Here is a 10,408-nt window from a genome sequence, read left to right on the forward strand (position 1 = left end):
ACTACTACTACAGTATTATTAAAGAGGGTCGGCCTGCCTATAGGACAGGGTTGGTAAATAGCAGCCTTCCTGTGTAAAGTTAGCATGTTCTCCCCATATCTGTGTGCATTTTCCCTGGGTACGCTGGTTTCCTTCCACATTCCAAAATCATTCATGGCAGGTTAATTGAAGACTTAATTGAAGAGAATTATGAATGGTTGTCAACTGTGCCTGCGATTGGCTGGTGCCCGCTTCCGTATGGAACCCACATTTTGCCCCAAGTCTTGCTCCAACACACCCGCCACCAGTATAGGGATAAGCAATACAATGAATAGAGGGATGGATGGGATTTGCTCCTCCAAGTGGAAGACATCACAAGGCTCAAGTTCCGCCCAACAGATGTCATGGTAACGATAACTTTACTCTCCATGAGCCCAGCAGTATTTAGCCGGAGTATACAGTAGAGTATATATATACAGGAGTATATATTGGGTATGAGTGGCCCCTAAAAACAAGCAACAAGACAATCAGAATCTCGGGGGAAATGCATAAACATCAAAAGATGCAGCCTACATATGCAGAGTTCTTGACACTATTGAAATAAATATTACATGAACGAACACTAATACTCGACTGTAATACAATAAATTTCAACTACGTAAAAAAAGTTGTCTCTCAACTCCAAACTCAAATAAAATATCATCCTACTAAAATTAACGGCTATATCTGAATTTGGTGACCTCGTAGTGAACGATGAAAAATAATTTGCATCAATATTTAACAAAAAAAAAAAGGTTTATTGGAACGCAAAAGCAGTGTACGGATAGCGCATGTCAACATCGTCGTCTCCCATTGGCCTTTACTGGAGCAGAGCAATGTATGATTGGACGAGGAGCGTTAGCTCTTCCGTGTAGTCAAACATCTGAGGACGTCAGGGAGACTGGCTCGTCTGCAGGTAACAAATGACGACTCTGTTGACAAGCAACATGATCTATTCATTCTTTTTTTCAATGGTGAAATGATGATTTATTAACTGATACACAGTAAGTTGTGCCATACTCAGTGACTACGCCTTAAGTGAGCGTCCATTAACCTCGCCTGTATAAGTAACAAACGCTTCAAGATTCAAGTGGTAATGTGCAATAAAAATGGATTTCGAAACGTCGAAATCGAGTTAAAAGTGGTAACAAAAGTGACGTTATCAGGGTCGAATTCCAAGTGTTGTCTGTTGAGCATTTTTGTTGTTTATTTTTTAATCCTCGTCTGCTTGAAATGCATCGTTACTTGTGCGTTTGCAGGTATCTGACGCAAACAAGTGAGGACACCATCACTCACGATGTCTTTCAGAGATCTGAGAAGTAAGCTATGCACACCTTCTGCTCCCTATGCACACAAAGCATTGAATAGTGGTCGTTTTGTATTGGTGCAAATGTTCTCACATTTTGCTCATGCGAGACAACATTCCAACAACAGATTTTACAGAAATGATGAGAGCTTTGGGCTATCCTCGCTTGATTTCCTTGGAGAACTTCAGAACACCCAACTTCAATCTGGTGGCAGAAATCATGTTATGGCTCGTTAAAAGGTTCAGTATGCAACCCACATTTGGTTGAAGTATCAGTCTAATCCTATTTATACCATCAGAGTTAATTCTTATTTACTGAATAGGGTTAGGGGTTACCAGTTTGATGCACACTTTTTAAATAACAGTTTTAATGATACTGATAACAAATATTTATGTATGTAAAGATACTGAAAGCTGTGATTATATATATATGTATATAAAATTGTAAATTTAGGTGATCAGATAGTTATTTTAAACCACTGTAACATAAGATTGACAGTACTTATTTCATTTCAAGGGGAATTCCGGTGGTCTGCATTAACAATGTACCCAATAGGTCATGTAATATGTACTCTATCTTGACAATGTGATGTTAAATCCTCTCTCATTTAAAAGCTTTTTGAGAAGATTTTTATCGACAATTATGCCATTTTTCACGAGTCACATGACCTACATGGGCGGGTGTGACGTGTTACGTGCCTTTCCAAATGCTCAATTACATGGGACGCCATTATGCCAAGCGCTGATTTCTCGGATTTATCCTCATCTGATGAAGAAATAGCAGTATCGGTTGATCGAGTAGATGGAGGAATACTTCCATAAAGATTCGAACCTGTGGCTGTAAATAATCCCGCCGAGTGGCAGAGCCGTGAGCTGAGCTCCGCCGAGCGGCGGAGCCGGGAGCTCGCTACCCCGCAAGCGAGTACGTGTAAATAATGTTGAATATTCGGATGGTTCTTCGGGTGGAATGACTCGGAGTCTGTCGAGCTTGCACCGCCGAGCGGGAGAGCCGTGCGCTCTCTCTCCGGCGAGCCCTGGAGCTCGCTCGGCAGGGAGCGAGCTCACGGCTCCGCCACTCTGTATGGAAGTATTCCTCCGTCTTCCCGATCAACCGATACTGCTATTTCTTCATCGGATGAGGACAAATCTGAGGAATCAGCGCTGGGCATAATGGTGTCCCATGTAATCGAGCGTTTGGAACGGCATGTAACACGTCACATCCGCCCACATAGGTCATGTGACTCGCGAAAATGGCAGCGCCCCTGAAAATTCGTAATTGTCGATTTGAAAAAATCTTCTCAAAGCACTGTTAAATGAGAGAGGATTTAACATAACATTGTCAACATAGAGTACATATCACATGACCTATTGGGTACATTGTTAATGCAAACCACCGGAACTACCCTTTAATTTCACATTTGATGTATGGACAGGCACTCCAGACAACTTGTTGTATACAGCTACGTATAACATTATATGACCCCTGTAAGAAATATTCTGTCATTTTGTCCCATATTGTCCATATGTAGGTATGAACCTCAGATGGACCTTCCTCCAGATGTAGACACAGAGTCAGACAGAGTATTCTTCATAAAGGCTGTGGCTCAGTTCATGGTAATGTGCTGTCTTAACACCATATGAACAATGTAGTTGTAGTTGTAGTTGTAGTTGTAGTTGTAGTAGTAGTTGCAATGCAATGCAAGACCTGCTCCTCACCTCTGTTTATCCTTGTCGCAGGCAACTAAAGCACACATCAAGCTGAACACTAAGCGCCTCTACCAGGCGGACGGCTATGCTGTGAAAGAGATGTTAAAGGTCACGTCAGTGTTGTACAGTGCAACGAAGAGCAAGCAAATGGGCCTGGAGGACAGAGCGGAGGAGGACTGCAGCAATTTAAAGTTTGAGATTGGATCACGGGTAAGATAATTATGTTGTGGAGGTTATGTGACATTGCACTATTTTTGTATGGAACTTAATACATAAGTGTAACTTGAGAATATTTTTCATCATTTTTTCTTTTTCTTTTTTTTACTTCATACATTTCTCATGTTTCTTAGTACTGTAATTTTTCCCAATAAATTATGTTTATATAATATCTTTAAGGAGAAATAAAATCACAATGTACATGTGTGCTCAAATATATCATTGGCGCTGAAACCACTGTTTTTGATTCTAGCAATATTTTCCATGTTTCCACCAGAACTGGAAGAACTATTTATAGTACAGTATTTAAAAATTCTGAGTTTGCAGTTTATATTTTTGGTGTCTATTCAAAACGGCTCTCAGTAGGAGGAGGTACAGTTTCACACCCCGGAAAATAGAGCCACAGTAATAAAAAAACTGATCAGATCATTTAAAAATCGATAATTTTTGATACAGCTGTAATTGTAATTTGTATTTGTGCATTTCCATCTTTAACATTTGTCAAATTGGGAATTGTATCAGAAGTATGTACTCTTCTGTTATTGTGGTTGTCACTTTATTATGTTTCCCCGTGTCTTCCTTGTAGATTTCTGATCTCAAAGCAGCTCGGCAGCTAGCTTCAGAAGTCACGTCTAAAGGAGCATCTCTGTATGATTTACTCGGCCAAGAGGTGGAACTTAGGGTTAGTGGAACCGAGCACAGAGGATATTTGAAAAATTTTGAGTCCTTATTGTCTTTTGAGTATTGGACCTGATTATATCCATGTTGTGTGAAGGAAAAGAGAACTGCGGCCATTGCAAGACCTCTGGAGATCGATGTTACTGAAAAGGCCCTGAAAGAAGCCATCAGGGAGGCCTTGGTAAGTATTAAAATTTTATTTATTTATTACTGCCATTTCCTTATATATTGTTAAATCCATAATTTATTTTGTTTGTTCAAAAGGAAACAGTGGAGAAGACTAAAGAAATGCTGAATAATATTGTCTCTGATGAGGCCAGTCTGGATGCCAAGATAGAACGGAAGAAACAGGAACTGGAAAGAAGTCGCAAGAGACTTCAGACCCTGCAAAGTGTGCGGTCAGTTTACATTCTTGCTACAAGTTAGAGAGGAGTCCAATGCCACACTGAGAGTACATGAGACAGAATAGTGTGCGTGCCAATTTATATGACAGTGTTTTAATTGGTGGTGGAGGCAGATATGGGCACAAATTCCAGTTGTAGTGGCCACCTGGGTTCGAGATGTATAAGAAAAAGGAACCAAGCAATTCTGTTGAGCTGTATTGACGCAACTGCATGCTAAAATGTTATTTTCATTTTGACATTTTATAATGGATGTCACCATTTGTCTCTATGCTTTATCGAACAGTGCCATTGTAAGACTGAAAATAACACACATCCTTTATGTTAATAAATGTTTTGAGTGCCCTTGGGGACAGAAGAGATTCTTACGGGGTTCTCCTTCATTCTGTGTTAGACCAGCGTTCATGGACGAATATGAGAAGATCGAAGAAGACTTGCAGAAGCAGTATGAGATCTATGTGGCAAAGTTAAAAAACCTGTGTTTTCTGGAGTCTCAACTGGAAGATTACCATCATCTGGAGCAAGAGCGTTTTGAGGTAGGGGACTCCTTATCAGGACATTGTTTTGGCACCAGCCATATTGAGTAATTAACCGCCATCCATCTATCCATCCATCCATCTTCTTAGCCGCTTATCCTCACAAGGGTCGCGGGGAGTGCTTGAGCCTATCCAAGCTGGCTACGGGCAGGAGGCAGGGTACATCCTGAACCGGTCACACCTTGGAGCAATTTATAGTGTCCAATCAATGTTGCATGTTTTTGGGATGTGGGAGGAAAGCGGTGTACCTGGAAAAACCCACGCAGGCACGGGGAGAACATGCAAACTGCACACAGGCGGGTCTTGGATTTAACCCAGAACCTCAGAACTGTGAGGCCAACGCTTTCCAGCTGAGCGACCGTGCCGCCTAATTAACCTTCAGTTCAGTTGTTTCAGATTCCTGGTATTCATCCTTAAACAAATCGTTGTTTTGCGGGGACATTTTTTAGTTTATATTTATTGCCATCTGACTGATGGAAAAGACGGGAAAGATGCACTCAACATTTAAAAAAAACAATGAAACCCTTTTTGTTATTCTTTTGTGCGGCCCGTTACCAACTTATCCATAACCTGGTCCCGAGCACTCCATAACTGTTGTTCCAATCAATTTTCGATTCCCAACCTTACATGATATTAGTGCCACCATACTTGTGTATTTGGCTTCATAAACATATCCTTTCCATAGTTTGGCCATTCCATCAATTTGGTTGAGGTTAATTTTGGTGTCGTCAGTCCATAAAACCTTTGTCCAAAATGTTTGTCGCACATCTCTATATTTCATAAATTTGGACTACCGATTCTATTTGCTGAGAGTGGTTTGTATCTTGTGGTAAACATGACACCGTTACGCCTTAGGGGATAAAACGGATACAGATCTTCCTTTCTGGTTGATCTAACAGTTGAACAGGATGAGAGAGGTGGGAGGGGAGAAAGAGAGAGAGACAGAAAGAGAGAGATGGAGTTGGTGATATGTTTTGAATCATATTCCTGCTGCAGAACCCAAGTTGGTTCCAACTTGAGATGAACAGATGGTCAGATGCTCTCCTTCAAGATTTTTTTTTTTTATAAGACTGCAAAATTCATGGTTCCATTTATCACTGCAAGTCTTTCAGGTCCAGAATAGCAAAACAGCCCAGATCATTACACCACCATCAACATATTTTACTGTTGGTATGATGGTTCTTTTTCTGAAATATGGTCTTACTTTTACACCAGATGTAATTGGACAAACATATACACACTTTTATCTTTTGTCTCGTCAGACCACAAAAGTGTTGGAGATAATCAAGATGTCTTCCGGCAAAATTGAGATGAGCCTTAATGTTGTTTTTGCTCAGCAGAGGTTTTCACAGTTTGCACAGTCATGAAAGACCAGGAGAAGCCTGACATTTGTGCTTTAAATTTTTTTTTTTCAAATTTTCAGTGATACAGAGTTTTAGGTTTTTATTAACTGCAAGATGCAATCATTAAAATTACAAGACCTAAAAGATAGATTCATTTCTTATAGTGAAATATTTCAATCTGAGACAAGTTTCCCTTTCTGAAATGAAATGATAAATATTGAAGTTCTTCGAGATATGGACCTTTTATTTTGGGATGTTCTGCAATTCAGAGGCTCCACCTCATTTTTTACCCTCATGAGGACAAGCGCTACAGACGATGGATGGGTACTTTAGAAGGCCTGCCTGAATGTCCGTCTCTCTCACCTTTCTCACTCATCCATTGTATGTTGTTTTCCTCCCAGGAAGCTGAAAACACTCTGAGGATGATGCAGCAAAATCTAAAGGACGATGACAGAGATCTAATGAGGAGCTCATGTGAGAGTCACACAAATACTAAAGCTTTAATAACATCTCATAACAAAATAAAGCTAATTTATTCATATAGCGCATTTTAGACACAAGGTAAATCTGATGTGCTTTACATGATTAAAAGCATTTAAAAACAAAGACAAAACGTTTTAAAATGACAATAAAATGCAAGTACAATTAAAACAGCAGACAGCAAGAAATATTTAAAAATGGAAATACTGTAAAGCATGAGGAAAAAGAATGAATTTTAATCTGGATTTATAAACATTCACACTTGAGGCTGAAGTCACTTCTGTTGGCAAATTATTCCCTTTGTGTGTAGTATAATAGCTAAATGCTGCTTCACTATGCATGTGTTCAGGACCAAGTGATTTATAGACCAGTAGCAGAATTTTAAAATCTGTTTTAAAGATGACTGGAAGCTAGTCAAAAGACTTTAGAATTGAAGTGATGTGCTCTGACCTCTTTGTTTGTGTCAGAACCCAAACTGCAGCTATTTAATGCTCTTTTGGGGAGGTCAGTCAGAAGACCATTACAAGAGTCAAGTCTCCTTGAGATCAAAGCACAGATGAGTTTGTCCTGGCGTCCTCGACCATGTAGACCTTCACTCTGGAGATGTCCTTTGGATGCTACAAGGCCGTTTTAGTAATTGATTTAATAAGACTATTGAAAATCAGGTTGGAATCATATCAGAACACCAAAGTTTTGGACTTGGTCTTTGATTTTTAAATATTGTGAGTCCAGGTATTTACTAGCAGCGATCCTCTTTATTGCCAATAACAACTCTGTTTTGTCATGGTTTAATGTTAAAATTAATAACATCCAAGCAGGCACTAAGGTAGGAAAGAGTTGACAGTTACGTGTCATGTTGGTTTTAATTTGATGAAATCTGTTGCAGTAAAAGATGTGGACTCTGACACCGACGTTCTTGATGATGAAGGTGATATGGACAGTGACTTGGAAGAGCCTCGGCCCTCCAATCCACGGCCCACTAGAAATGGCTTGATGGCTTCTAAACCGACAAACGATTTGTTCAGTATGTCAAATTCAGCCATTTATTTCTTGAGCGTAGATTCAATTTGGAATATTCTGTGGGTTTTAATGTGATTGTTGTGATAGGATAAAACCTAATGCTGGTTGAGGTGATCAGGAAGTATACATAAAATGTCTCAATCATTACCAATAATATGTATGTATATTTCTCTCCAGGAAGAGGAACACGATTTATTGGGAACATGCAGGGTGGTGACAGTGATGAGGTAAACGCAGTTTTCAAGAAGTCAGTTACAATACATACAGATCTCTTCACAAAAACTGTTTCCTGTATCTCACCCATCCATCTCTTTGCACTCACTTGTACTAAAAGCCCACCTTTGCCATTTCCCGAAGGCCAAAACAACTGCAAAGACAGGTTGGTTTGTGTAGGGCCAGTGCTTTACTTTCCTTTTTATGCATTAAAATTTTCCATCCTGAAATTTTCTGTCACTAGCTCCACCCAGCTTGTATTAAGATTCTATGTGAGATGTTCCTTTTAAATGATGATTCCCATCATTTCCATGTCTAGTTACGGTATACCAAGACATAGCAATGTGACAAGTGGGGGCCATTTTTGTGGAATTTTCTAAAACAACGTGGAATCACCACTTCAAAGGCCTCTAAATTAGCCATAACAAATAAGCCAAAAAAAAAAAAAAGACTAAAGTATATGGCCTACTACCCACGGTGCTTTCTACACACGAATATTGTTTCATCTGTACTATTTCAGTGGAGTTTTTAGGGAAGGTGACGGTGTTTGAAATGTCAGATATTTTGACGTGCCGACTTGGGAGAACCCTTTGGAATTTTGGCCTTCACCTCATTGGTTAATATTTTTACCTGAAAATGATCAGACAAATGAGGAAGGGGTTTCCTAAGTAGCAGACCAAACAGGTGAGGTACTGGTTGAGAAATAAATAATACTTTTTGACTACTTTTAAGCTCAATTTTCAGTAAGTGATGTCACACAAAGATTTTGCCCTTTTTTCTGGCACAACATTATCTTCTCACAACTTATTAACTCTGATTTTTTTTTTTTTTTTTTACATTTTTGGTACGTTGAAGTCTGTTTGAATTGGGGATTCAAACTAGATTCAGCATTTTGACACTCATTTTTGGGAAATCTTGGCACATTGCTTTCCGTAGTACTTTCTGTAGTTATTTAGTACTTGTTTCCTTTAAGTATATAATAATGACGGCCAAGTGGAGGTTTTATTATGGCTTTTCTGTCTTTCTATTTTAGTCAGAGGACAGCGAAATAGATGTGGATGACGATGACGAAGAGGATGAAGGCGACGAGGAGAGCAAAGAATTAGATGACAGTTTAGAGGACCACGTGTCCAGGGCAACACACATCTCCAGGGGACGCACAAGGCCGCCTCTTTTCGATGAGAGCGACAACGACTTCTGAAGAACAGGATTCATCGCGGGAGCACTGAGCTTCAATGTACAATAGCCCTTGTCGTTTGTCAATTTTCTTAATGAACTATAGTTTGGTCCTCTGTCCCCCAAACGCAAGTGATGCACATGATGCACAGTCATGTTGAAACAAAAATTGGCATCTCCAAACTGTTTCCACAAACTCAGAAGTGTCCCGAGATATTACCCCCTGAGCTCCAGTGAAACGAACGCCGAATGTTTCAGCATATCCAGAGATTTTGGACAAATAGTTTGGAAATTACCCCCTTTCTCTTCTGTCTCTTTGGAGCAATGAACAAAGCCAGGTCTATAAAGACATGAATGAGAGAATTTGGTATGGATGAAATTGACTGGCCTGTGCAGGGGCCTGCCCTCAACCCGACAGAACATTTTTGGGTTGGTTTTGAGTGGAGTGAGCCAGGCCTTCTCATACAACATCATGGTGTGACCTCAAAATTATGCTCCAGGAAGAATAGCCAAATGTTCCCATTAACTCGTGCCTAAAATTTGCTGAAAGCCTCCCCCCACCCCAAAAAAAAAAAAAAAAAAAATCTGAAGCTGAAGCTATTACAAAAGGCTAGACTAATATCATATTCAACCACATGGATTTTAAATACGATAACGCTTCAAATCATGTGAGTCAAAACAGGTGAGAACTTTTGGCAATAAAGTGTATTTGCATCTGATCTGACGATTGCTATGATAAAATGTGGTGCATTTGTAAGCTACAGCCCTACATGAATACCTTTAAATAACTATTCTATCTACATAAGACAGAAACAAACCTTGATTCGTTGCTTTCAGTGGGAAAGGTCTGATGGATATGAGGTTTAATATTAGTGTGTGACTGTCGTACATCAACAAGTCTTTTGTGACGTATTTTCTTAAACGAAGACTGAGCCCGAACATTAACCTACTCCCGTTATTGACCTGAAATTGTTGTCCGCTAATTTTTACACTGGTGCAGTCATCGTAATGTGGATGATAACAAGTTAGGTTTGTTGTTGCTGTTGTTTGTATGACGAGCCCACTCTTATCTGTTCTTTGTCAAATGGTTGCAGTACTCCTCTCTTCTACAAGGCAAACACAAGTCAACATTTTGTCTCAACTGACTAAAAAAATAAATAAATAACAATGTACGAATAAACCTTTATCAGGTGCAATGAAAATAAAGACGTTTTATCAGTTAAGCAGAACGCTTTTCGACAGCCTTTACATTCCAGAAAAAAATACTTTCAGAGGAAGAATTTCTGTTTCATGTGAACTAAAAACAAAATTATT

The 10,408-nt window shown here is 39.5% G+C and overlaps 1 protein-coding gene and 1 long non-coding RNA gene across 4 annotated transcripts; one reads left to right on the forward strand and one right to left on the reverse strand.

Annotated features, from left to right (window-relative positions):
* Nucleotides 1–328: 328 nt before the first annotated feature.
* Nucleotides 329–9,653, forward strand: cluap1 (clusterin associated protein 1). 3 transcript variants are annotated; one of them, XM_061824695.1, is made up of 13 exons: nucleotides 329–386; nucleotides 1,278–1,337; nucleotides 1,453–1,564; nucleotides 2,854–2,938; nucleotides 3,062–3,241; nucleotides 3,834–3,929; nucleotides 4,023–4,106; nucleotides 4,190–4,323; nucleotides 4,721–4,862; nucleotides 6,607–6,679; nucleotides 7,572–7,709; nucleotides 7,883–7,932; nucleotides 8,952–9,653. In XM_061824695.1, exons 2-13 carry the CDS (start codon nucleotides 1,316–1,318, stop codon nucleotides 9,117–9,119), a joined length of 1,284 nt encoding a protein of 427 aa, XP_061680679.1. In that variant the 5' UTR covers nucleotides 329–386; nucleotides 1,278–1,315; the 3' UTR covers nucleotides 9,120–9,653. The 3 variants fall into 3 exon arrangements, with proteins under 3 accessions (XP_061680679.1, XP_061680677.1, XP_061680678.1); XM_061824693.1 differs by lacking the exon at nucleotides 329–386 and adding an exon at nucleotides 859–934; XM_061824694.1 differs by lacking the exon at nucleotides 329–386 and adding an exon at nucleotides 929–1,022.
* LOC133503261 (uncharacterized) lies at nucleotides 814–10,319 on the reverse strand. The gene is made up of 3 exons (XR_009795694.1): nucleotides 9,913–10,319; nucleotides 6,569–6,642; nucleotides 814–950 (listed from the first exon to the last, which is right to left on the reverse strand). It is a non-coding gene; the product is annotated as an uncharacterized LOC133503261 (long non-coding RNA).
* Nucleotides 10,320–10,408: the final 89 nt, after the last annotated feature.

This window comes from Syngnathoides biaculeatus, chromosome 7 (genome assembly GCF_019802595.1).
Source record: "Syngnathoides biaculeatus isolate LvHL_M chromosome 7, ASM1980259v1, whole genome shotgun sequence".
Lineage (NCBI taxonomy): Eukaryota > Metazoa > Chordata > Actinopteri > Syngnathiformes > Syngnathidae > Syngnathoides > Syngnathoides biaculeatus.

What these genes read in the sequence shown, in the direction of transcription:
- cluap1 (XM_061824695.1), top strand. Translation starts at nt 1,316, where the DNA reads ATGTCTTTCAGAGATCTGAGAA. An exon ending in TGGAGCAAGAGCGTTTTGAG is followed by an intron (nt 4,863 to 6,606) that starts GTAGGGGACTCC and finishes TTTTCCTCCCAG; the next exon opens with GAAGCTGAAAACACTCTGAG. An exon ending in AGGGTGGTGACAGTGATGAG is followed by an intron (nt 7,933 to 8,951) that starts GTAAACGCAGTT and finishes TTTCTATTTTAG; the next exon opens with TCAGAGGACAGCGAAATAGA.